Genomic DNA, 27,496 nt, shown 5'->3' on the forward strand with positions numbered 1-27,496 from the left:
ACACACACACACGCACCCACACACACACACGTATCTATATATACATTACACATGCATACACATACATACACAAAGCTGTGTAAACCAACTATAAAAAACTAATCTAAACGTATATACATAAAATACAGAAATGAAATGAGGTGGAATGAATACTACAGAATGTACATAAGGTGCAGTTGCAGTCTGGCAGTGGGAGCAGTGTGACAGTTCAACTGTTTAGAAGGGAGATGGTGAGGGGAAAGAAACTATTCCTGTGTCGGGTGGTCCTGGTCTGCAGGCTTCTGTACCGTCTGCCAGAGGGCAGCAGATCAAAAAGTCTGTGTCCAGGGTGTGAGGGGTCTGTGATGATTTTCCCTGCCCGTTTCCTGGTTCTTGAGAGGTACAGATCCTGGATGGAGGGCAGGGGGGCGCCGATGATCCTTTCTGCTACCCGTACAGTCCGCTGCAGTCTGCACCTGTCCTGTTTAGTGGCTGCACCATACCAGACTGTGATGGAGGAGCACAGGACAGACTCAATGACTGCAGTGTAGAACTGGATCAGCAGCTCCTGTGGAAGACTGTACTTCCCCAGTTGTCTCAGGAAGTACATCCTCTGCTGGGTCTTTTTGAGGATGGAGTTGATGTTGGTCTCCCACTTCAGGTCCTGGGAGATGGTGGTACCCAGCAACTTGAAGATCTCCACAGTCGACACAGGGCTGTCTGATATGATGAGGGGGGCAGAGTTGAGGGATGTCTCCTGAAGTCCACTGTCATCTCTACAGTTTTAAGAGTGTTCAGCTCCAGATTGTGCTGACTGCAACAGAGTACCAGCCGCTCAACTCATCATAACATTTGTGTTATGTTATAGTATTACTAAGTGGAGGAATTTCTAAAATGTTACAGTATATGTGCTGATTACAGTATTTCTGCCAAATATAGTATTTCTGATTAATTATAGTTTTTCTACCAAATCATATTACAGTATTTTTGCTTTTTATACCATTTTTATAGGATTTTTATATTGCTTAATATAGTATTTCTGCTTTTTATAGGATTTGTGCTTAATATAGTATTTCTGCTTTTTATAGGATTTGTGCTTAATACAGTATTTCTGCTAAATGTAGTATTTATGCTTAATCACACTATTACTATATATTTCTGCCAGCTTCCCAGCCAGCCAATCATATCTGAGGTCTGCCGTTTCTTCTCTCGTCATATCTCAGCGACGGATGTACAAAGAGTAATGAAAATCGCAGTCAAAGTACACCAAAGTCCGCTGATTCACCCAGTACAAGAATTATGCTTCTAGTCCACCTAGTTTTGGAGTTACACGACGTTTTGTAACTCCAAAAAACGGCGCTCTTTGCCTCTCACCGCGATGTAATTCTGACTGCTCATCACCCCGTTTCCCAAGAGCTCACTGTCTTTCCCAGTGGCGCAGCTGGTAAGGAAATTATAGCCATTTGTTTGAGAGGAGTCCTCACTATGAAAAATAGACTGCACAAATCCTGTCTCTGTGCTGCGTGTGTAAAAACAGGTGCACCTGTTTTGGCGGGAAAAAGTACATAGCCTTTCTGATTGGTGGATTCAAATTAAGCAGCTCCAGGCTTTTTGACCCACCTAGAAACATACAGGAAACACTGTATGTACAGGCCCTGTTTGTTCACTTGCTTCTGCTGCTGCTGCGTGTGTGTGTGTGTGTGTGTGTGTGTGTCTGTGTGTGTGTGTGTGTGTCTGTATGACAGAGAGAGAGAGAGAGAGAGCCTTTTTATGGGTGTATCTTATTGTGTGATTTAAAATCAATATATTTACACTGGTTGATTGAATTGGATCCTGTGTGTGTCTCTGTGCATGTGTGTTTCCATATATGGGGGTGATCGTGGCTCAAAAGTTGGGAGTTCGCCTTGTAATCGGAAGGTTACCGGTTCGAGGCCCGGCTCGGACAGTCTCGGTCGTTGTGTCTTTGGGCAAGACACTTCACTCGTTGTCTACTGGTGGTGGTCAGAGGGCCCGGTGGCGCCAGTGTCCAGCAGCCTCGCCTCTGTCAGTGCGCCCCAGGGTGGCTGTGGCTACAATGTAGCTTGCCATCACCAGTGTGTGAATGGGTGAATGACTGGATATGTAAAGAGCTTTGGGGTCCTTAGGGACCATAAAAGCGCTATATAAATACAGGCCATTTACCATGTCCATATTTGTAATTGTGCAAGTTATTACTATTATGCTAAATTACAGTATTTCTGCTACTTTTCGGTGTTTGTGCTAAATACAGTATTTCTGCTAAATCTTAGTGTTATTGCTTAATCATATTATTTGAGCAAAATCATAGTATTTGAGCATATTCTTTCTATTTGTGCCATAGCATAATATATTTGCTGAATTACAGCATTTCTGCTATGTTGTAGTATTTGTCCTAAATCACAGTATTTGTGCAATGTTTAGGTATTTTTGTTTAAATAAAGTATCTATGTAATCTTGTACCATGTTTGCTAAAATCCTGTATTTCTGAAAAGTTATCTTGTTTCTGCTAAGTTACAATATTTATTCTAATTTCTGCTGCTAAGTTCTGCTATGTTATTGTATTTCTGCCAAGTATTATGTTTTCTTTACGTTATTGCAGTTCTGCTAAGTAATTACATTTTTGCTAAGTTCTTATGCTTCTGCAACGTTATTACAATTTTTTGCAAAGGTTTTACAATTTCTGCAACTTTTCAGCTTTTTCAGCTAGTTTCAGCTGACAGCTTCAGCATTACAGCATCCACACTGCATTTTCGCAGGAAATGCAAATTTTTCTAGTTCTTTTTCAAGTTGCTTCCGTACGTTTTTCGGCGTTTAACTACTTTCACAATTTTTGTGCTATTTTCACCGTTCAAATTTCACAATATTCTGCTATTTCTGCTAATTCCAGCTATATCTTTTGGTATTTTATACTGTTATACTTTTTAAAATATTACATTTTTTTCCTTTAATTTGTCCCATTGAAATGAATGGGAAACTTCCACAATTCTGCTAAAACTTGCTTGTTTTTGAAACTTAACTACTTTCTCATACTTTCGCCTAGAACAACCATTCAAATTTTAAAATGTTCACAAATTATTGGGCTATTCATGAATGATTCAGCTTTTTCATATCTGTTACCGTTTTCATCTTATCCCTCTTTAAGTTTTGAGTTTCATTTTTGTGATTTTTCACAAAATACATGCGTTGTTATGGTTGCTATGCACCTGGCTTTCAGTGGGCCACTGTAGGTTTTGCGGGCGTCTCTTTATGTCCGAAGAACTTCTTGCTACTCGCTCAATTATCACTCAACTTCCACAAATTATACATCAAAACGTAGGTATTTTTGCTGGCTTTCAGAAAATGTCACTATCATTGTTGTGGGATTTATAGAATTTTGGCAAATCTCCTCAGACCAACACAAAGTCGGAAAACTCTCCATAGAAAGTCAATGGAGAGTTTGTTCAAAATCACCGCTTGATTTCTGTAATGAGAGGCATATTCGAATCGTCATATCTCCTCAACGAAGCGAAGTTAAAACATAAGGCTTGTCCGAGTATATCTTCAGACACTCCTGACGCTCACAATTCAAGAATTTCTTTCTCACCTATTACCGTTCTGAAATGAGTTAGACTTGTTTGAGGGTAGGAAATTCGTCCTTCGCTCAGATTTCTTCAGATTTCAAACTCTGGAAATGAACCACTTTTTTCTCTCGTCATATCTTTTTAATGGATTTCCACAGAGACCTGAAAATTTCCATGATTGTTCACCAAAGCCTGCTGTCTCTTACGGTGAAAGAATGATATTGATACGCCAAATAGATTTAGAGTTAGAAAGCGTTGTTTGAGGGCAAGTCAAGGCAGTTTTTGCTTTGCTCTACTCAGTTATGGTGCATTAGAAGTCAAATATCTTTAATAATTCATATTTTAATGATACATTGTCAACACTTGAAGATTCCCCCATCTCTTCTGAACAAAACGGTGTAAGAATGACCGTTCTAGCCCCTACGGTTAGGAAATTATGGTCATTTGTTTGAGGGGAGTCGTCATTATGAGAAATAGACTGCAAAAATCCTGTGTCTCTCTGTGCTGCGTGCACCTGTTTTGGCGGGAAAAACTGCACAGGCTCTCTGATTGGTGGATTCAAATTCAGCAGCTCCCAGGCTGCTTGACTGAGCTAGAAACTTACTTCTCTCTCCCTGTGTGTGTGTGTGTGTGTGTGTGTTTGTGTGTGTGCGTGTGTGTGTGTGTGTGTGTGTGACAGAGAGAGAGAGAGAGAGAGAGAGAAAGCCTTTTTATGGGAGCATCTTATTGTAAGATTCAAATTCAATATATTTAGACTGGTTGACTGAATTTGATCCTGTGTGTGTCTCTCTGTGCATGTGTGTTTCCATATGTGTCCATATATGTGATTGTGTAACTGTTATAGTTTTTTTTGCTGATTTTTTTTCATTTAACAATTACATTTGAAGGATCCTTAGCATGTTCAGCATTTTTTCAGCTGTCCATTTTGCTTTTCCAATTTTTCTGTTTAAGTTATTACTATTGTGTTAAATCATATTATTTCTGCTATTTTATAAGATTTGTGCTAAATATAGTATTTCTGCCAAATATAGTATTTCTGATTAATTATAGTTTTTCTACCAAATCATAGTACAGCATTTTTGCTTTTATAGGATTTTTCATAGGATATTTATATTGCTTAATATAGTATTTCTGCTTTTTATAGGATTTGTGCTTAATATAGTATTTTTGCTTTTTATAGGATTTGTGCTTAATACAGTATTTCTGCTAAATGTAGTATTTATGCTTAATCATACTATTTCTATATATTTTTGCCAGGTCCTCTGTGAGGACTGAGACATTCAAATTTACATATCAGGGCCTGCACGGCTTCCCAGCCAGCCAATCATATCTGAGGTCTGCCGTTTCTTCTCTCGTCATATCTCAGCGATGGATGTACAAAGAGCAATGAAAATCGCAGTCAAAGTACACCAAAGTCCGCTGATTCGCCCAGTACAAGAATTATGCTTCTAGTCCACCTAGTTTTTGAGTTACACGACGTTTTGTAACTCCAAAAAACGGCGCTTTGCCTCGCACCGCGATCTAATTCTGACTGCTCATCACCCTGTTTTCCAGGCACTCGTTCTCTTTCCCAGTGGCGCAGTTTGTAATGACACAGGTCTGCAACCCAAAGGTCGTGGGTTCAATTCCACCTTGGTCAACATGATTTTTTACCTACAATTTACTACACTATCACAGACCACTAATTCATATTGATCATTTATTACAATTCTGCAAACTTTTATGATTTTACCAGCTTTTCTAATATGGACCTCAGATTCTTGTTAACACTCCATGGCACAAATACTCTTCCCTTTAGGCTCTGTGTATGTGTGTGTGTATCAATATTTCTCTCATTTTAAAGTATTACTCCTCCATAATTGTATTTCTGTTAAATCAAAGTACTTTTACTACATCTTAGTACTTCTGCTCAATCATAGTATTTTGCCAAATCATGGTTTTTGTGCCAAATCATAATATTTGTGTTATGTTATAGTATTACTACTAAGTGGAGGAATTTCTGTCATGTTACAGTATATGTGCTGATTACAGTATTTCTGTATAATAGAATTTTGGCAAATCTCCTCAGACCAACACAAAGTCAGGAAACTCTCCATAGAAAGTCAATGGAGAGCTTGTTCAAAATCACCGCTTGATTTCTGTAATGAGAGGCATTTTCAAATCGTCATATCTCCTTAACGCAGCGAAGTTAAGACATGAGGCTTGTGCCAATATATCTTCAGACACTCCTGACGCTCACAATTCAAGAATTTCTTTCTCACCTATTACCATTTGGCCATGAATTGGGTTTGTTTGAGGGTAGGAAATTCGTCCCTTGCTCAGATTTCTTCAGATTTCAAACTCTGGAAATGAGGCACTTTTTCTCTCGTCATAACTTTTTGTTGGATTTCCACAGAGACCTGAAAATTTCCATGACTGTTCACCAAAGCCTGCTGTCTCTTACGGTGAAAGAATGATATCTATACTCCAAATAGATTTAGAGTTAGAAAGCGTTGTTTGAGGGCAAGTCAAGGCAGATTTCACTTGCCTCTACTCAGTTATGGTGCATTAGAAGTCAAATATCTTCAATAATTCATATTTTAATGATAAACTGTCAACACTTTAAGATTCCCCCATCTCTTCTGAACAAAACGGTGTAAGAATGACCGTTCTAGCCCCTACGGTTAGGAAATTATGGCCATTTGTTTGAGAGGAATCCTCACTATGAGAAATTCACTGCAGAAATCCTGTCTCTGTGCTCTGTGTGTGTAAAAACGGCTGCACCTGTTTTGGCGGGAAAAAGTACACAGCCTCTCTGATTGGTGGATTCAAATTTAGCAGCTCCCAGGCTGCTTGACTGACCTAGAAACTTGATTTTCTCTCCCTGTGTGTGTGTGTGTGTGTGTGTGTGTGTGTGTGTGTGTGTGTGTGAGAGAGACAGAGAGAGAGAGAGAGAGGGCGAGAGAGAGTTTTTATGGGAGCATCTTATTGTATGATTTAAATTCAATATATTTAGACTGGTTGACTGAATTTGATCCTGTGTGTGTCTCTCTGTGCTTGTGGGACTTTTTGCAGCTGTCCATTTTGCTTTTCCAATTTTTCTATTTAAGTTATTACTATTGTGCTAAGTCATAGCATTTGTGCTGCTTTTCAGTATTTGTGCTAAATACAGCATTTCTGCTAAATCATACTATTTCTGCTATTTTATAAGATTTGTGCTAAATACAGCATTTGTGCTAAATCATACTATTTCTGCTATTTTATAGGATTTGTACTTAATATAATATTTCTGCTTAATTATAGTATTTCTGCCATTTTATAGTATTTGTGCTAAAACATAGTATTTCTACTAAATGCAGTATTTCTGGGTAATCATTGTATTTCTATATATTTCTGCCAGGTCCCCAGGGAGTCAGTCCTAATATTCAAATTTACATATCAGGACCTGGACGGCTTCCCAGCCAGCCAATCATATCTGAGTCCTGGCACATTCAAATTTGCATATTGGGACCTTCATGGCTTCTCAGCCAGCCAATCATATCTGAGTCCTGGCACATTTAAATTTGCATATTGGGGCATTCATGGCTTCCCAGCCAGCCAATCATATCTGAGTCCTGGCACATTCAAATTTGCATATTGTTGCCTTCATGGCTTCCCAGCCAGACAATCATATCTGAGTCCTGGCACATTCAAATTTGCATATTGGGACCTTCATGGCTTCCCAGCCAGCCAATCATATCTGAGTCCTGGCACATTTAAATTTGCATATTGGGACCTTCGTGGCTTCTAAGCCCACCAATCATCTATGTCATATATCTATGATATTTCATATTTTTATTTTAAATGGTCAGCATTTCAAGATTCCCCTATGTCTTCTGAATAAAATGGTCTAAGAATGACTGTTTTAGCCCCTACGGTTAGAAATTTATGGCTGTTTGTTTGAGGGGAATTCTCACTATGAGAAATAGACTGCAAAAATCCTGTCTCTCTCTGTGCTGCATGTGTAAAAGCCTGCACTTGGTGCACCAGTTTTGGCGGGAAAAAGCACACAGCCTCTCTGATTGGTGGATTCAAATTGAGAAGGTCACAGCTGTTTGACTGACCTAGAAACATGCTGTTAACAGCCCCTGTTCACTTTCTGCTGCTGCTGCTGCTGTGTGTGTGTGTGTGTGTGTGTGTGTGTGTGTGTGTGAGACAGAGAGAGAGAGAAAGGGAGGGCGAGAGAGAGTTTTTATGGGAGCATCTTATTGTATGATTTTAATTCAATATATTTAGACTGGTTGACTGAATTTGGTCCTGTGTGTGTCTCTCTGTGCATGTGTGTTTCAATATGTGTCCATATTTGTGATTGTGTGACTGTTATACTTTTTTTTGCTGATTTTCTTTTCATTTAACAATTACATTTGAGGGACCCTTAGCATGTTCAGGATTTTTTCAGCTGTCCATTTTGCTTTTCCAATTTTTCTATTTAAGTTATTACTATTGTGCTAAGTCATAGCATTTCTGCTGCTTTTCAGTATTTGTGCTAAATACAGCATTTCTGCTATTTTATAAGATTTGTGCTAAATATAGTATTTCTGCCAAATATAGTATTTCTGTCAAATTACAGCATTTCTGCTATGTTGTACTGTTTCTCTAAATCATAGTATTTCTGTAATGTTTAAGAATGTTTGGCTAAATATATTCTTTCTGTTATCTTATACTATTTCTCCTAAATTCTTGTATTTTTGAGAAGTTATCGTGTTTCTGGTAAGTTACAATATTTCTGCTAAGTTCTGCTATGCTATTGTATTTCTGCCAAGTATTATGTTTCCTCTAAGATATTGCAGTTCTGCTAAGTCACTACATTTTAGCAAAGTTCCTTTGCTTCTGCAAAGTTTTTACAATTTCTGCAACTTTTCAGCTTTTTCAGCTAGTTTCAGCAGAAAGCTTCAGCTTTAAAGCATCCACACTGCATTTTCGCAGGAAATGCAAATTTTTCTAGTTTCTTTAATTGTTCCCATCTCAGAGAGCTTGTTTTCAAGGGTCTCATCGCTTGAACTAAAGGAACTGGGTAAATCACCCTTCATGCACAGGCAGCTCAGCTTACCTTCATATCTCTTCAGACATGAGAAAGGATGAGATACCATGCATCTGGGGTTTTTTATGTTCGTTATTTTTCTGGTGACATAAATAGAATCAGGGTTTTCTGGGACCATAACCCAACCCGAGTTGACTTTATTTGAGATCTCCTCCTCAACCATCTGTGTCAGCTCCACAGCGCTCTCACACTCCTCATGGGTGACATCAAGAGCAGCAGCAAAGCTGGCTGAGAGAGAGTTTCCCAATACGGGGCTTATTTTTGTCACGGCTCTGCTAAGGTATGTCTGGGATGCATCATTGAATTGGTCCTGACCTCCTAGAATTGAAGTTTTTATGATGTTTGCACTAACTGACTGTATGACATCAGTAATCATATCAGCCAGTGCTACTTGGACATCGGAGTCCCAGATCCCATTTTCTATCAAGCCCCACTGTAATCCAGAGAGCCTATCGAAACACCCGCTGATAGCAGGTGAAATAGCCTCTGAATTAATGGGTGTAGGGGTTCTTACACTGGATAAAGACATTGTCAATGACTTAGTTTCGCTACAATTACTTTGGAAATCCGTTTTCAGAAAGCTTTCAGAAAGGGAAGATCGCGGTCTGTACATTTAACGTACGACAACTAAAAATGCAAAATGCAAGATTCAGGTATAAAGCCCGCTGGTTCACCCCTATTTAGTGCCTCGGATCGAGGTCACGTGCTGCAAGATCAAAGGCACGTACTGCGACATCAAAGCAGAAAGGAACTGAGCTGTGTGACGTCATGCCGCGAGCGTTCACCTACATGCACGTGCACACAATTGAGCGATCGCTAATAAATCACAGACGCATCAACAGTGTTTTAGCTTCAGCGCCGTTGAAGTCGGTGTTGTCAAACTTTCAATCATACTTGCAGCCAGTTCTTTGAAGCTCTCAAATGGGTTGAATTTCGGCTGTTTTCCACCATCATCGCAGAGCATTCCTCCAGCAGGTCCAACAAAACCGGCGACGCGGCAGCTGTGCTCCGAAGCAGTTTGCTAATGTGATAGCTAACTAGCTAAAGAATCCCAACATATATGAGGTACTCAGTGTTGGGTAAGTTACTTTAAATTAGTAACTTAGTTACATTACTAGTTACTTCTCTAAAAAAGTAACTCAGTTACTTCAAGTTACTCGTTACTTTCAGAGTAACTAGTTACTAGGGAAAGTAACTTTGGTTTTACTCAGAATTCTCTTGTTAATGTGTTGCTTCTGTAACTGGATACCCAGCCAGACTGCCAGTCTTCTAGCTTGCTTACTTGCCACAAGTGCACTGTGCCACCTACCAATAGAAAGGAAAAAATAATGTGCACATTTCCACGAGAGAAATCCCACGCCTGGACCGTCGTTGACCGCCGCCATGATTCTAGCCTGCTTTTTACATCCAACACAAAAACTGCAGTCGTGGTGCTTTTGATTGTACTCAGAACTTGGAAATTCTGCCTTCTGAATAGGAAGATGTAGGTAACACCAGACTGCAGATGAGCTGCATCCAGGGCTGGACTGGGACAAAAAAATAGTCCCGGGCATTTTGACTAGAGACCGGCCCACCATTATAGGAAAAATCATAAAGCCTTTGAACGAAAACAAACACTGTTGTGACAGTGATGTACACTGTTCTGATGGTATATATGTATCAATCTATCAATCGTTTGTTGTAAGACTCAGATAATTATTTTTTTTTAAAGCGAGACATTTTAAATGAGAATAATAAAGAAGTATTTCCTTGTGCCCCCCTTTCCCTGTTAATGCCCTACCTGGCCCCCTGGCAACACTTTGCTAGACCCGCCCCTGCACAGTTACCAGCTGTCAGCTACGTAGAAAAGGATCCTGGTGTTATTTGTCTCTCAGAAACAGCTCATAACTTCCCTTCAACTCATTCATGTCACCTAAAAGGTAAACCTGTTTCTCCATCACCTGTTCAGCTCTGATGATTCAGTAAGGACATCTCCTGGTTTCATCTGCATGTTTCCCTCTCACCAGATAACCAAACCGATATCATGACCAGCAGCTTTACAGCTGTGGCTCCAGCAAACATCAGCTGATACTAGAAATTAATATTAAATAAATTCTAACAACAGCTGATCAAGCTTAAACGTGCTGCTGTTGTTTAACGCGACATCCGCTGGTTTCCTCTTTCTGGCGCAAAGTGGGCGATAAATAAACAAGAGAGAAAAGCCGATCAGCTGATCATTGATCAGTTTCGTGATTGAAGTAGAAACGGGAGAGAATGAGAGAAGAAGAGGCAGCTGTGCAGCTTCAGCTTTGTGTCTTTTTCATTGTAGCTGAAGTCCGGGTCAAACTGTTCCTTTTCACCTCAGTACGAAACGCGTAATATTTTCTCTGAATATGAGACGATTCTGTTTTTTACTGGACGGTTGGCAACTCTAATAATTAACCGTATGAACAAAATAAAGTTCAACATCAATATAGCACCCACACAGCTGTATAGAAACTCTGTCATGCTAGCTAGCACGCAGTACGAAAATGTCAGCATACCGAAAATAAACTCCACCTAAACTTGGTTTATATCTGACCCAGATAGACTGCAGGTCATAACTTCTTACCTGAAGTTCAGTTCACCTGACACGCGGACCGGCGGCCGCTTCGGGTCTCTCCTCTTGCCTCCCTTTTCCTTCATCCACCTGCTGGCTTCCACCACTTGCTAATGTTACTGAATCTGTGGAAGCTCCGCGATATCCACCACACGAAGTAACGAGTAACGAGCCTATCTAAATCCCAGTAACGAGTAACGCGTTCCTGGTTTTGGCATAATAACTAGTTACCGTGCTCGTTACCACAATAATAACGTAGTTACTGTAACGCGTTACTTAATAACGCGTTAGTCCCAACACTGGAGGTACTTAAAAAACAAAGGGTGATGCTGCATTCATAATTCAATCAATGTTGATAAAATCACCTCAAAGCCTTCACTGATTTTCAGTCCATTAACTTGACATACCTCAGCCTTTTCCCCCTGTTTCCCTTCCTTATGAATGGCTTCTTGGCAGCCAGGCTTTCATTGAGACCATTTTTGATGAGACTGAACAGTAGATTGATGAAGTCAAGGGCCAAGTCCACCACTAAGGATGTCACTTTTAGATACTGTTTGTCTGTTATTTAAAAGCTCTTTGTGGAGAATTATTATAGTTTTCGTTTTCAAATTCGTTTTGTTTGTATTTCGTTTTGACTTTTTGTTTTTATTTAGATTAGTTTCACTTAGTTTTCAGAGTGGATTTCCTTGTTTCAGTTTAGCTTTTAGTGTTTATAAATCTTTAGTTTTTGATTATTTTTTATGAGTTTAGGTGGACGTTTGAGTCTTTTCTAAGTATTAGAGTTTTAGAGTTAGTTAATTATTAGTATTCGTTAGAGACAAGATTTCAGAAAATCATTACAATAAAAAACAGAAATAATAGTTAAGCTATTGCAGTAAAATGTACAAACTGGTGGTAAAAAGTAAATTCAAGTTACAAAAGACATCAAGATGAAAAAAATGGAATCTGTAGACCAGATACTCAGTTTTAATCATTAGCGGTACAAAACTCCATCTGCGGGTGTGTGTATGTTCAGTATATGATAAAAACACAGTAGTACGCTGAACGATTACTACAGTATGTAGTTGTTTTGTGTCACGTGACAAAGATCGAGCATAGAATCGAACTTAATAGAAAAGATTTGTTCAAACGCGTCTGCCCATGTGTATGCTGTAGTTGCTTTTATTAGTTATCTAAGTAAAATAACATGTAAGAGGCAGAAAATAACATTACTGTAATAGTAGTTAGCGCAGTAACATTTTTAATGAGTTTTGTTTTAAGTTGAAAGTTATATTTCTTCACGTATGCGATGTGATAAGACTTGTGTTCTGTATATGCGTTGGGTAAACTCGGCTTGCTCATATACGACCATTTAGATTTTGCATCTAAATATGAATCAATAACAACATCGAATACTTCCAGGCAGCCATCTTAGCTTGTACCGACGGCTACCACACAGCAGGAAGTGTCCGATCTATCGGTTGCACTTCTCTGGGGTCAACTCTCTCAGTCAAACTACCCTGAAAGAGCGGTTAGAGGTAATGGCTACTCTAGCTTGTTAGTCGAATTATTTGCCTTTCGTTTAGGTCTTAGCTTGTTTCGTAATGATTCGGGGCAGATGCATTTAAACCTCAGAAGATGAGTTCAAAACTAGTGTGTAAAAAAAGGGGACACGGAAACTCTGTGGTCCTCTCTGGGAATCAGTGTTGTTAGCCGCCAACCTGCAAACTAGTAGTGAGCTAGCTAACGTTAGCGCGCTAACTTAACACGGTACGTTTGTTATTAATGTTAAAGTAAACATTTAGCTAAGGCGGTTGTGTGCTATTTAAACGCCCTCAGTTTACCGCGTGGATATATCTAGGCTCTTTTAGTGAAGTGAGCAATTTCTGCCACTTGCAGGGCTGTGTGGAGGTAGCTAGCATGGCTAGCGGCCTTAATGTTACGGTAACGTTAGCTAACAGTGGCTAAAACTTGAGTAATTCCCGCGGACTAACAGTTTCACGGCCTTTGGGTTTTATACGCGGCTCATTCTTAAAACTGTTGCATTGGCGTTATTTCAACCAACCTAGTAAGGCGATTATTTTTCTGTATGGTCATCTGTTGAACTTAACATAATGACCACATATCTGCGTTTCTGGCGCTGTCATGTTTCCTGTTTCCCGCTGTTTATTAAACTAGTGTTTGTTCCACGTGGTAATTAAACTTTGTGTCCTGTCTTTTTTGTTTTTAAATTGACTCAAGGAAGAACAGCGAACATCGCACCATGGACTCGGAGATCTTGAACATAGAGGAGATCGTGATGGGACGGGGCTTGCCAGATCCACCACCTGAGGCTCCCCCGGAAAAGCCGGCAGAACCCTACAAACCCATCACTCTGAATGGACCTCCGGCTCCCTCGGTTCATTCCTGTGAGTGATGCAGTGATCACACCTTTTAAATCAGCTTCCTGAAAGCAAAAACACATAATAAATCTGATATTCTGTTGTGGATTCAGACCAGCATGAAAACCTGCAGTGCTTCCAGTGCTTCATCACATTCTGCAGTGCAAAAGCCAAGGAGAGACATATGAAGAAGAGCCACCGGGAGGAATACAAGCAGCAGCTGCAGCAGGTGAGACGAACAGTGTGTGTCATTTTTAACTAAATTGATGACTTTGTTGTGTCTTAATCTATTCACCAGAATTCAACCCTGCTTAATGATGGAAAGTTGGGATTTTTCTTTTTAATTTCCTTTTCCAATTTTGCAATAATGAAACTATTAAAAGCGCAGATTTGTGGGTTTTTTGTAGTTTTAGCTGCCATTGACCCATAAACAAAGTCCTCCTTTGGTGGATAAAGATACTCTAAGAAATAGGAGTATCAAACACCCCATGTGTTTGAGAACAAGTTATCAAGAGTAATCACTTTCTCAAGTCACTAGATCATCCTTTAAATTGCGTGTATCCTATGTGTGTAGCATTTTGCACCAAGCAGAATATTGCACACATTGCCCTGGTGTTGCAAATGTTATTTCGAGGGCCAGTAATGTCCCATTTGTGTTCACCTCATTAGCTGCTTCGCACATTATATTACGTGCTGTTATGGTCCTTTTGTCCATTAGTGATCTTCTGTATCACCGTTGCAGAAATCTCCATCCTTGAGTCCCATGCCATCTGGAAATCCCTGTGCACCCTTTGTCATGTAAAAGCCTGCACAATCAGACTTTCTCAGTCTTAACCCATCCTCATTCATTTTGAAAATGACTGCAGCAAAAAAAAATCGGGAGGTGTCCAACTGAAATGACACCATAGTGCAGGTTACACTACATAGATTTCACATACACTAATCCTCAAGGCACCAGATTGCTCCGGTTGAGTCTGTAGAAGCCCATTTTTTCTCTAAAGGAGCCTTCACACAACTCTGTCCAAAACATGAGGTTTTAAATGTTTCTCCTCCCTGTTCTTTTTGGTCACCTTTTCTCAGGGAAACACATTGTTCACATGCTACGTGTGCGACCGCACATTTCTGTCATCTGAGGAACTGACGCAGCACCAGCCAACACACAGCAAGGATGACAAGCCCTTCAAATGTGTTCACTGCAAAGAGAGCTTTAAAACGTTCTCTGAAGTGAGTAGAATTTGCCAGCTGTGTTAGAACATACAGCAGAACGAATCAGTTTCTAGCTTTATGTATTTGTGCTTAATGTTTGTGCATAACCATTTACTTCTCTCCTGTCTAGCTCACATCCCATAGAAGACAGGTGTGCCCAGAGAAACAGATGGTTTGTAAAGATTGCAATGAAACTTTCCGTAGTGCCGGACTGCTGCGTGCTCATCGCCTGACCCAGCATCCACGCCCAGATGTCGAGACTACAGAACAGCCAGAAGATTCTACAAAAACCCATCGCTGTAAGAAGTGCGGCCAGGGATTTGAAGCTGAGTCGGAGCTGATAGCACACCAAGAGAAATACCCCGAAGGTCAGCAGTGCAACGGCAGCGCTTCATCTGTCAAGAAACGCGGACGGCCTGCCAAGGCTGAAGACCCTGCAGGTGCTGAGAAAAAGGGAAAGCGGAAAAAGAAAGAGGAAGCAGACATTCCCGAGGAGACCGTGAAGGCCGGCAGCACATCAGACGTGACGGCAACCCCAGCGGAAGAAAAAGGGAAAGCAGGCGGAGCAAAGCGTGGCCGTCCCTCGAAGGTGACAGCAAAGTCAGAAACGGAAGATAAAACTCCCGAGGACGAGAGTCAGGCTTCAGCAAAGGAGAAGAAACCTAAAGCAGAGCCGACCCCACCCCGTCAGCACCCGTGCCCCGAGTGCGACCTCACATTCCCCGGCTTGATTCAGCTCCGTGCTCACAAGAAGGAGAAGCACGCCCCACGGAAAGCCCACCCCTGCGAAGAATGTGAAGAGAGCTTTGCCCGTCCAGAGCAGCTGGATGCCCACATGTCCCGGGCGCACGCCGTGGGCCGATTTGCCTGTCCGACCTGCGGGAAGAGCTTTGGCCGAGAGCGCACATTGAAAGCTCACCAGAAAAGCCACCCAGAGGAAAAGCCTGAAAACACAAGTGGAAAAAGATAATTGAGGCATGGAGACTTTGCAGATTTTATTCATAAATTTTCCTTTTTACCCACCCCTCTCTCTCTTTTTCTTTTTTTAAATTTTGGGGATCTCGTACTGCAGATGATGTTGGTTTTTGAGAATGAAGTTTTAGCAAGTTTTGGTGATGAGATTGATTTTGATTACCGGCTGTTGAAATGTTGGTCAAAGAGACACATCTCCTAAATTAACTAACCAGATATGAAATCCAACTATTACACCGTTTGTCACAATATAGTCTGTAAAAACAGAAACTGTTTGGATTAACTTTTTAAATGATTTTCTTTTTTAAGTGTGAAATGCGTGTGAATTTATTACTTTGTGTCTTGAGTTGTTTAACTCACTTTGTGGTCAAAAAAAATATGTTCCCCCTCCCTTTTTTTCCCCCCTTAAATTTTGGGCAATTACATGTGTTGAGGTAAATTTAGATACCTGGTAGCGATACTATGTTTGATTGTTTAGTCATTTTTTTTGTTTGTCTGTTTTGTTTTTGTTTTTCGAGAAGAATTATGTCATGTACAGCTTCGGGTTCATATTGTGCATTTTTACACTTAATATTTTGATTATGTTACTTTATAAATTAAGTCTCATTGAGGAGGAATTTTAAAATAACACGATTAAGCTCTGCTGAAAGCTTATTTTGGCTAAGTGCTCCCAGTTCAATGTGGAGTGGTTGGCATGTGGGCAGAAATGATCCACTTTAATCCTGATTTGTCTGATGCTAAAATGTACTCCATTATTTTTTCACTTGTTTAAAGGACCAGTGTGCAGGATTTAGGGTGGTCTATTGGCCAAAATTGAGTACAATATTCATAATTGTATATACTAAACTGGAATTACTAACCACATTAGTATCTACAGAGGGAGAGGATCCTCATCTGAGAGAGGTCCGTGTAGTTTTGTAGAGAAGAAAACTGTAAACGTAAATACATGCCATCACTGTAAAATGCAAAGTAGGTGTGTCATGTAGTCGCCATTTTTCTACAGTAGCCTGGAATGAACAAACCAGACCTTAGCCAAAAGAAGGGCCTTTCCTGCTGTTCAGTCACAAGTAGTTGTATATGCTTGGAAAATGACTTTGGTCGCAATCTGCAACCTCACCACTAGATGCCAATGAATCCTACACAATGCTCCTTTTAAAATGATCTTTAATGTCTTAGACATTTTTGAATGGGACTGGTGGTTCTTTAATGCTCTAGCATCCAATAAGGAACTGTGTATATCATGTGTTACTCACTGATTGGATGGTTCTCTCCCCACTGCAATGTGTCTGGACATGAAATAAAACTTGCTATCCCAAGGGAGGCTGCTGAAGAGATGACTCAACTTATTGTTTCTGTTCTCATTTGGAATTCAGGAGCACCAACTAAAATGAGGAGTTGGACTTCTTGTGGTGATAATATAGTTTGTTTTGAAAATGATACACACTGGGTTTCATGTGGTTTTGAAATTAGTATCTATTTGTAGTGTAATGTTAAGGTCTCCCCCCCCCCCCCCCCCCCAAGCCTGGAAGAGTTTAAATGGTGGATTTTCATTGACAGCGTAATCATTAAAACAAATATCAGACACGCTCTTCCTTAGTCTGTGGCATGATGTTATTTAGGATTTTCTAATGTTAATGCACTATTAGGTACATTATAAAGGTCGAAGTACTTGTTAATTTCTAATCAATCACACAGCAGAAACTAAATGCAGTGGCATGTAGACATTGTCAAGATGACCCGCTGAAGTTCAAACTGGGCCTCAGAATGGGGAAGAAAGGTGATTAAGTGACTTTGAACATGGCGTGGTTGTTGGTGACAGACCGGCAGGTCTGAATATTTAACAAATCCACTGGGATTTTCACACACTAGGGTTTACAGAGAATGGGGCAGAAAGAGAAATTATCCAGCCCATTTTCTTGGTGAAAATGACTTGCTGATTGTAGACATTGGAGGAGAATTACAAGACTGAAATTGATAGGAAGGTAACAGTAACTCAAATAAAAACTGCTGCTGTGCATTCAGAGATGCTCTGAATGCACAACAGCAGAAAAGCACACCTGGTGCCACTCCTCTCAGTCCTTAATAACCTGGCTCCTCCAGTTTACATTGTAAAGTATTATTGTGTAAGATACTGAACCCTCAGTTTCTCCTGATGCATCAGTGTGTGTATGAGACTGTTACAAAGTTCATAGGTGAAATGTGTGTGATTAGGTGAATGAGACTTGTAGTAGAAAGTGCTTTGAGTGCCCAGCTGACTAGAAAGATGCTATGTAAATACCAGTACATTTTCTGCCAGAGCATTTTATTATAACCTACATATGAAAATCTCAGAGAATCCATGCATTTATATGAACGTAACTAATAAGATACAAAAACTGACTTTAATACCTATGCATTATAAAACCAGTCTAAACCACACTACATATTATCTTTTTTACAAAATGTATTGAAAAGTTTCTTAAAATATTGCCCTGCGCACCTGTGCAGCTGTAAGACCGTGTAATACCACTCCGAGCCACCAGGCGTGCTCCAGCGTTTGTGTGAAATTGTCTTCCCTCTGCTTATTGTTTTCCTTTTTGTCCTTATTACCTCGATGTTCATCTTCGGTTGAGGTGAGTTTGTAGCTTGCTAATTGGGTTATCGGTCTTATTTTATGTCATGCTGAGTAATGCTTTTGTTTATATCGTACAAATTAGACGTGTCATATGTTTCGATATGTATAGATGTTTTTTTTGTAAAGCTAGCATCGAGAGAAAAGGCTGTAAAAACCACGCTTGACTTCATCGGCTCCTGCCAGGTGAGAGAGGTGACCAGCAATTCTTTAAGGTGTGGCATGAACGGCTTTAGATGAAATATTCAGAATAAAAAAAAAAAGATCCTGAAGAATTGTAACAGTCGCTCGGCAGGTCAGCTGAAGCATATTTGTGCTAGTGTTTGTTTATTAGTACACGTGCACTAACTGTGAGACACGTTAACGTTTTAAATGTTAGTTGAGCACGGACCCCTTTCTCTGTTTCATGTCTCCTCAGCCTCCAGTCATGTCCATTGAATACACCATTGATATCCAGCTGACAGAGTTGGGATTTCCGGACATACTGCAGCCGGAGGAGGCTTTGGTCAGACAAACACCGTGTCGCTCCACATCATCTGATGGCTCCATCTCACCCAGTCACTCTCCCACTTCACTTCCAACCAAACATAAACCGAAACGGCTGCTCAGAGGTGGCAAAGTAGTAGGTACAGCAGGACAGACCACAGACACCAAAGAAACCACAGTGGCCTCTGGGCCATCCAAACCGACTGAGATGTTGAACTGTAAACGGCTGAATCCCACAACAAAAAGGCTGCAAGACAAACAAAGTGGCAGTGAGACAGGGCTAGCTGAGCCATCAGCACCCACAGTAATGAGTGATCCCACTGCTTTACAAGAAACCACAGACATTCCCCCGGTGATCGCTGAACAGGAAGGAGGGGGTGGTGATGGAGGTGGAGGAGGGCAGAGACCTGATGTAGACATGCCTGAGGGTGAATTGACGGAAGTGCAGGAGGATGACTCGGATGACAGTGAAGTGTCAGAGGTGTACGAGGAGGAAGAGGTTGATGAGGAAGAGGAGGATGAGGAGCTAAGCAGTGGTAAGACTGCATGACAATATGTTAATATCACACATGCACCCATATGCAGGTGAAAGGTTCAACACAAGATAAACAAAATGTCAGACTTTGCTGTAATTGGCAGGTAGTTGCTCCTGATACACAAACTAAATGCCAAGTAAAATGGCCTTATTTGCATAGTGGTTTTGAAGTCTGAGCATGTGATAGTTTCCCTGAGTGTTAACAAATTTCATGAGAACAACATCAACAAAGTGATCACTAACAGGGCTCAAAGCTCATTTCCCTTTATTTATCTTTATTTATTTTTATTCAGAAGCGACTAACACACATGCGCATGTTGCACTTGGCCTTGCAATTGTTTACTCATTCGCATGAACCTTGGCACTATAGTGCTTAACATCTCCTAAACAAACAGACTTTGATACACCAGTTTGAGTAAGTTTGATAAGAACATTTCGCTACTTTTTGCTTCTCAACCTTTTTGGGTCTTTTTATCTTCGTTTTAAGTTTAAGGTTTTATGACCTGTTGTGTGTTTTTTTTTTTTTTTTTTTTTTTTTTTTTTTTTTTTTCTTCTCCCCTTTTCTTTTCTAAAACTGCAACATTGACCGGCCTCAATAAGAGTCTCATGCAGACCTGGGTATTATATGGCCTGCAGGCCACATTCGGCCTTGGATCAATGGGAAATTAGGATTCAAACATAAATGAGTATACATCATGCAGTTTGTCCCATTTCAGTCACTAAACACTCTCAAAGGATAGTGTTTTGTTTTTTGTTTTTTTTAATTTTATTTGGGAACTCACAATACAACTTTATTCCTTTTATTTTGTAGGCTACTTCTTATTTTATTTAATTGAATAGTTGTAATGTACAACTGCAGATTCACTGTAAATGCTTTGGAGCTTATGTTAATGAGAGATGTGAGTTTGTTTCCCCAAAATATATCATTTGACATTAAAAAGACTGATGCTGAATGTAGGCTTTTTTTTTACCAACATATGGACCTGTAAGTGTTTGTTATGTGAAGTCAGAGGTAAAGCCGTGTGCTTAGTTTGTGGAGAGCAGATTGCTGGATTTAAGGCAGGGGTGTTGAATTCCAGGCCTCGAGGGCCGGTGTCCTGCAGGTTTTAGATATCACCCTGGGTCAACACACCTGAGTCAAATGATTAGTTCATTACCAGGCGTCTGGAGAACTTCAAGACATGTTGATGAGGTAATTTAGCCATTTAAATCAGCTGTGTTGGATCAAGAACACATCTAAAACCTGCAGGACACCGGCCCTCGAGGCCTGGAGTTCGACACCTGTGTTGTAAGCCATTCTGTGATGGGGAGTTTGTCAAAGAGTGTTTGGTGCTGAGAAAACACAGTAATATGATAGACTGAAGACGCTGCTGTAAGTCAGGAGCTTCACTTTAAAAACAAAGCGGACAATTTTGGATTTTTCTCCTTGGCTCTGGATGAGCTGTGATGTCCAAGATTTACTTTTTACTTAACTTTGTATGGGTTATAGGGTTTGAGATTAGAGGAGGAGCTGGAAACACTGACTCAATGAAAGGGACTGTGACAAGTAATCTAATTCAATTAAATTTTATTTATATAGCGCCAAATCACAACAACGGTTGGCTCAAGTCGCTTTATATTGTAAGGTAGACCCTACAATAATACATACAGAGTAAAAAACCCAACAATCATATGTAGTAACAAGTAGTAACTACATGCTGGCTGGGACTGAAATAGGGCAAAAAGGCAGGTGTTTCAAATGATGGCTGTCCACAGCTGACATGGAATGTGTGGGTTTTTTTTGTTTTTTTTTGTTTTTTTTTTCTCTTCTCAGTTCTCTCACTGGACAAGAAAAAAAGAAGTGAAAAACAGCAGATGACTCTTTTTAATTAACACACTTCCTTCCTTTTTTTCCCCTCCTAGAGTCGAGTCAGTCAGGTGACTACCGGTGCAGCGTGTGTCAACAGCATCTGCCCTCCAAGTTCAAGCTCCAGGATCACATGAACCTCCACACAGGAGCACGCCCATACTGCTGTGCAGAGTGTGGGAAGCGCTTCTGCCAGATATACAACTATCGCATCCACCTGCGCACACACGCGCAGACCAAAGTGGATCGTCTCCAGTGCCGGGTCTGTTTGATGGGCTTTGCGTCGCAGGAAGATCTGAAAGACCACCTGTCAAAAACTCACTTGGAGGATGAGTTCTACGAGTGTGACCTGTGCAAGCGTGTGTTCACGTCCCTAAAGGCATGTGAATATCACGTGCAGCTGCATAAGTGTATGCTGAATGTTGTGTGCGAAGTGTGTGGCCGCAACTTCTCATCACCGAAATCCCTGGCGCGCCACCGGAGGAAGAAGTGCCACCGCAATTTTAAATGCACAGACTGCACAAAGGTGTTTACCAAGAAGAACGCGCTCCTAAAACACAGTTTCTCCCATCTGGGTTTGTTGCCTTACACATGTATACGGTGTCGCTGCCACTTCCGATTGGCTAAGCTGTACCGCCAACACAAATGTGAACCCGAACGCATTCACTGCGTGGCGTGTCTGAGGGAGTTTCTCAGTCAGGAGGACTTCCAGCAGCACAAAAAGGACACGGGCTGCTGGGGCAATCAGGAGCCGAGTGAGAAAACAAACGAGATCAGATGTTTGGAGTGCGGAGAGAGGTTCGACTCTTCAGAAGAGCTGAAGAAACACGCTGGAGCTCATCAGAGGGTGCTGAAGTGCGCTGAATGCGGGAAGGGGTTCCGGTCGGCCTTGCTATTGATGTCCCACATGGGCGGCCATGCCGGGCAGTCACCCTGCCTTTGTCAGAGCTGTGGACTGGGCTTTCCCCACCAGCAGAACTACGACAGCCACCTTAAGACGTGTGGACAAACACCTCAGTCTACGGTGAGTGCGTGAAACTTGCAGAGAAGCTTTTACACTGCTGCTGCCTCTTCTGTTAATGCAGGCAAAGAAGATTTTCTATCTTCGAGATTTCAGTTGGGCACAGAAATACTTTAATGAAACAACTTCATTTCAAAATCAAGTTGCACAGATTAACTGAGCTACTCAGGCCAAACGAGCGCGTAGAGCCTCCTACAGCTGCTGCTGGTTGCCATGGAGCTATGTGGATGAGAGCAGCCACTTTTCTTTGGCAGTGGATTTTAAGAGTTGTGGAAAACTATTTCCTCCAATTCGCAATTACTGTTTATATCTGTATTCTCAAACATGAGAAACCGGCTTAATCCATTAACCCACAAGTAGAGCTGGGCGATATAAGATTTTTTCATATCACGATATGTTTTTTTCATTTCAGGCGATAACGATATATATCACGATATAAGCCAAATAACTATATTTGTAAGATTTAAATGTGCCATTGCTCACAAGTAAAATGTGAAATAATTAACAGCTTGTTTAAATTAAAATATTTATTTCCCATAATAAGTTCAACAGGGTAGATGTACTTAAGGAACATGAGATTTCAGTTTCAGATAAATAAAGGCAAATATTGCAAACTACACAAAAGGCAGCCGCTAAAGCGTTTAAGTTTCAAAATAGAACAAACAAAACAGACTACTAAATTGTCAATTCCACTTAGAAACAAAATATTAATTCTAAAAATAAATCTTAGGTCGTTTTACAGAAGAACAGACAAAATTGACTAACTTTTGTCAATATCAAATAAACTGAGAACTAAAAGGAAATTCTCAATCTCTCCTTGTTGTATAGCTAACCTTTTCAAACAGTTTTAACAGTTACTTTAGTCTGACAAAAGCCGAATGACGAATTAGCGCTTTCAGTCAGAGATTGAGCATGCACCGCTTTATTGTATTTCCAGACTTGCTTTCAGCACAATTTACAGTGCGCGCTACTCTGTTTTTTGTCAGGCTTGAAATAGCCGAAATACCTTCACACTACGGAACTTCTGTGGCCCTTCCGTTCGACAAGCTCTCCGGCATTGGAACCATCATCGGTTTTTTCTTCGGTAACCTTCGCTCACGCTCTCGGTTGATTTTTCTCTAGTCGGCAAACTCATTTCCTTCATTACCCGGGCTGCACGGCTGCAAAAACAAATACACATGTGCGCCTTGGCGCTTGTGCTGTACGTAACAAGTCACGTGACGTGACTCTGCGGCTGTGATTGGTTCGGCTCTGCGCTACTTAATTTGGATTGGCTGTTCTTTTTTTTTCTTTTTTTTTTAAGAGGACAAGAGAGATGAGGCCTATCGCAATAGTTTAATTTTTCTATCGAGAAAAAGTTATTTCGCAATACATATCGTTATCGTTTTATCGCCCAGCTCTACCCACAAGTAGCCAGTTGTCTGTGTGTAGGTGTTGCTGTATTTCTTAGCCAGTTATTTTTGTGTCAGCACAAAATGATTCTAAACCAGGATCAAGTATTGACATATCTGAGTAAATAGGAGTGCACATCGCTCTTATCCTACTTTTGATCTTACTCATTGCAGGACGTTTATGTGCAACATAAGCAACCTTTATAGCAACCCATGGTTTGTTTTTGGGGGGGGGGGGTTGCTTTGATGTAGGTACAGATATGCTCAGAAACCTGTTTCCAAGAACTCTTTTCATATCATAAAGTCACACTGAAATGCTTTTGTTATCTTTACCCTTCTAGAGTGCCACCAAGAAACGTGTGTCCAGCTCTGCACTGGAGAGAAAAAAGCACAGTGCTACACCAGACTCATCAAACACAGCAAACGCAGTCACTGTGCCCGCTGTTGTTTTAAACAACCCTGCTCCACCAGTCGAGGATACTAGCAATCCAGGTCACGTGACTGAGGGTGTCTCTACTGGCACTCGTCCATCAGACGGGTTGTGGAAGCTAACTCTTGACAAACAGCCGCCTGCTGGTGTCAATCTTGTCTTGTTCGTTCCTGTTTGTCCAACACAAGCCAACGGGCTCCCGCTCCCATCTGCAATCCCTCAGACACTACCCATCACAGCTATGCAAGCTCTGCCCGAGGGTCCGTTCGCAGTGGGTGCTGCTCTTGGAGCGACAATAAATGCCCCACTGGATCTGTTAACTGGGGTTAAACAGGATCCAGAAGCACCCTTGGATCTGTCTAAGAAGTCTGCAGTGAACTACCTTCCTGTTAAAAGTGAACCAGAAGAATTTGAAATCTCAGGACAGGCTGTAGATGCTGAAAGGCAAGAATTCGAAAACCACCATAGCAAAGTGACTGCTAAAACAACCTCAATAAAGACAGCTCCCACAGGACTCATAGTGGATATAAAGAAAGAGCCTCAGACCTCTGGTTGTGATTTGTGGTCGTCCGAATCAAACCAACTGACAGACTACAAGCTAGAGAAAGAGATTAAGATTGAAGTTAACATTTCAAGTGCTGATAAGGAAAAATAAAGTACAGCAAGGTCAGAAAAGGAGAGAAAGGTCACATTCCCTACCCTGTAAAGGAAGCATTTAATATACTGTTAGAATTACATACATTACTGTGTAATTTGTATATTGACCATCATACGGTTTTATGACAAGGCAGCATTTTCCTATAACTATTCCCACCAAAAGACTGTGGTTTTTGTTTCAGAAGCTCAATTCAGACGTAAAACACAATATTTCTGTCTTCATCAGTTTATTGACGGGGATTTTTTTTATGCCTTTCCTTCATTACTGTTACAATGGTGGATGCTCATATTAAACATAGCCAAAGTATGATGTCAGGGAGGGTGTACTCACACTAGACACGGTTGCCTGAGCATGATTGTTCCTGCTCCCCTGCACTCAACAATCCAGACACAAGTATGCATTACTTTGTCTGAGCATCTCAGCTCCTCCCTCTCTGACACGCACACACCCTGAAAAGTGCTCTTGGAAACTCATGATTTTTTTTTACACGTTGTAGCTTAATTGGAAAAGTCGTGTCTCCTAAATGAGTTTCGCCGGAGCTGCTGTCACTGAGAAAGCTGAAGTTAGTCAGCAGCAATTGCACTACATCAACGTCACAACAGACCCTCTTTTGTAACATGTCCCTGTTACAGCACCCAGCAATCACAAAAGACAAATGAGCTCGACTCTGAGGGCTCAACTGCACTCTTGCATGATACAGATCGTCTCATGTGAGTACACCCTGAACGGGGATATCCTTGGTTGGTCATCTCAGGCACACAGCTATTGGTATAAGCACACAAAACCCTCCCAGCTGCTGTTTAAAACTGTTTGGGGGTAGAGGCTGCCATTAAGAAGAAATGGAGCTCCACCATGGACCAGTATATAGCTTATTTTGAGCTTTGAGCTCATAATTTAATTTATAATGAATTGGCTTCTTCATTCAGAAATGTACAATGACTGAGAGAATCTCGATACGTGTGCAACAGACTGGAGACGGCGGAATGTGTCTTTACCCGTTCAGACTCGATGATGGTTGTCTAGTAAGATGATCATCATCGCTTCCACAGAACGGTGACCAGGGTGCTGGTTCAGACCTGAAGCTGACCATACAGACAAGGATCCATGTTTGAAAGGGGTCGAAGTGAGACAGTTTTCTTGCATCTGTAATTTAAACAAGACATTCCAATCTTTTATTTATCGAGGCACTTTTTTTCCTTCTTTCCTTTTGCATTCAGATATAAGGCTGTAAATTCAGCCAGTTGCTGGAGGAAGAATGAATGGAGATTAATCCTATGCAGTGTAATGCAGAATTTCTATTAGCATTAAAATTTCTGTCATGTTCTTCTTATTGTCTTGGAAAACTGATTCCTTTTCTAAACCTTGTCAAAACTAGAGTGAAACAGGGGTTTTTTGTGTCTGAAAGCTTGTTTTGTATAGTAACTAGCATTTTAGTGCTATGTTAAATATTTCATGATTTCATTTTGAATGGTACTGATTAGTGGTATGAATAGATGTCTTCTTGTGATTAACATTTTCTGACTCTACACAGTCTGCAGGTATATTTTGATGTTTTTCTAAAGGTTAATAAATTCTTGTTTGGATGCAGGTGATTCACACTGACACTGTTTTTTTTGTTGTTTTTTTTTGCTTATCTACAGTATTACCTTCTGTTTATGTTGTAGAAAGTTGGCCCTAAATTCTAAAAAACTACCAAATGAAAAAGTATGGTGTACACCACATATGTGCCAAAATGTAGCTCTCATCAGGGTCATGAGAAGTCTGAAACCATACAGCCACAGAGTCTGACATAGTGGGGTTCATTCTCTGGTTTCCTTTTGTCAAACTGGAAAAAAACGTTTCCTGTAACGTCTTTGAAAAATGTATTTACTGTTTATATATACACAGTAGCTAAAATAAGTATTGAACACATCACCAATTTTCTAAGTAAATGTATTTCTAAAGGTGCTATTGACATGAAATTCCCACCAGATGTTGGTAACAACCCATCCACACATGCAAAGATATCAAGCCACAGATGTCCTTGACACGGGGGAAAAGTACTGAACACACTTACTGAAATGTAATACTTTGTATAAAAGCGTTTGTTGGTGATGGCAGCTTCATATGCCTCCTGTATGGAGAAACTAGTTGGATCAACCTTGGAGCTTCTGTGGGTCCCTTCAATGATCTCTATTTTTAATAGATTTCCACTTGCATTCAGGTCAGGTGATTTGATGGGCCATTCTAGCAGCTTTCTTTTCTTTTCTCTGAAACAGACCAAGTTTCCTTGGCTGTATGTTTGAGATCATTGTCTTGTTGAAATGTCCACCCTTGTTTCATCTTCGTCATCATCATAGATGGCAGGAGTTATATGAAGCATGCCAGTGCCGTACATTGATGTTCCCACCTCCAAACGTCACTTCCAGTATGGTGATTTTGGGGTGACATGCAGTGTCTTTTGACCTCCAAATGTGGCATCCAAAGAGTTCAATTAGGTCTAATCTGACCAGACTATATTCTCCCAGTATTTCACAGGCTTCTCTAAATGTTTTTCAGCAAACTTTAAACACACTTCAACGTGTTTTTTCTTCAGCAATGGAGTCTTGCGTGGTGAGTGTGCATACAGGCCATGGCAGTTGAGTGCACTACTTATTTTCTTTGAGTTACCTGCTGATTCCAGGTCTTTCCATAGTTCTCCACAAGTGGTCTTTGGCTCTAGATAATTCTTTTCACTCCTGCCAGAAATATTCCCACTTCCAGATTAGAGCCCCAACAGTGCTCATTGCAACCTTCAGTAGCTTAGA

General features: G+C 40.7%; 3 protein-coding genes across 4 annotated transcripts in view; 2 read left to right on the forward strand and 1 right to left on the reverse strand.

Moving 5' to 3' along the window:
• LOC102079320 (leucine-rich repeat-containing protein 31) overlaps positions 1 to 9,680 on the reverse strand; it is a 67,479-nt gene extending 57,799 nt beyond the window's left edge. The window contains exon 1 of the mRNA XM_025911356.1: positions 9,511 to 9,680. The gene's annotated coding sequence lies outside the window, so the exon portion shown is untranslated. The remainder of the gene's footprint in view (positions 1 to 9,510) is intronic.
• A 2,881-nt stretch (positions 9,681 to 12,561) lies between these two features.
• LOC100693811 (zinc finger protein 429) lies at positions 12,562 to 17,062 on the forward strand. 2 transcript variants are annotated; one of them, XM_019364704.2, is made up of 5 exons: positions 12,562 to 12,711; positions 13,415 to 13,581; positions 13,668 to 13,783; positions 14,635 to 14,778; positions 14,891 to 17,062. In XM_019364704.2, exons 2-5 carry the CDS (start codon positions 13,437 to 13,439, stop codon positions 15,728 to 15,730), a joined length of 1,245 nt encoding a protein of 414 aa, XP_019220249.1. In that variant the 5' UTR covers positions 12,562 to 12,711; positions 13,415 to 13,436; the 3' UTR covers positions 15,731 to 17,062. The 2 variants fall into 2 exon arrangements, with proteins under 2 accessions (XP_019220249.1, XP_019220250.1); XM_019364705.2 differs by lacking the exon at positions 12,562 to 12,711 and adding an exon at positions 12,730 to 12,943.
• A 1,173-nt stretch (positions 17,063 to 18,235) lies between these two features.
• On the forward strand, positions 18,236 to 26,302 carry wu:fe05a04 (zinc finger protein 668). Its single transcript, XM_013275686.3, has 5 exons — positions 18,236 to 18,344; positions 18,473 to 18,529; positions 18,762 to 19,365; positions 21,267 to 22,234; positions 23,964 to 26,302. Exons 3-5 carry the CDS (start codon positions 18,771 to 18,773, stop codon positions 24,705 to 24,707), a joined length of 2,307 nt encoding a protein of 768 aa, XP_013131140.1. The 5' UTR covers positions 18,236 to 18,344; positions 18,473 to 18,529; positions 18,762 to 18,770; the 3' UTR covers positions 24,708 to 26,302.
• The last annotated feature ends 1,194 nt before the right edge of the window (positions 26,303 to 27,496 follow it).

This window comes from Oreochromis niloticus, linkage group LG11, assembly GCF_001858045.2.
Source record: "Oreochromis niloticus isolate F11D_XX linkage group LG11, O_niloticus_UMD_NMBU, whole genome shotgun sequence".
Classification (NCBI taxonomy): domain Eukaryota; kingdom Metazoa; phylum Chordata; class Actinopteri; order Cichliformes; family Cichlidae; genus Oreochromis; species Oreochromis niloticus.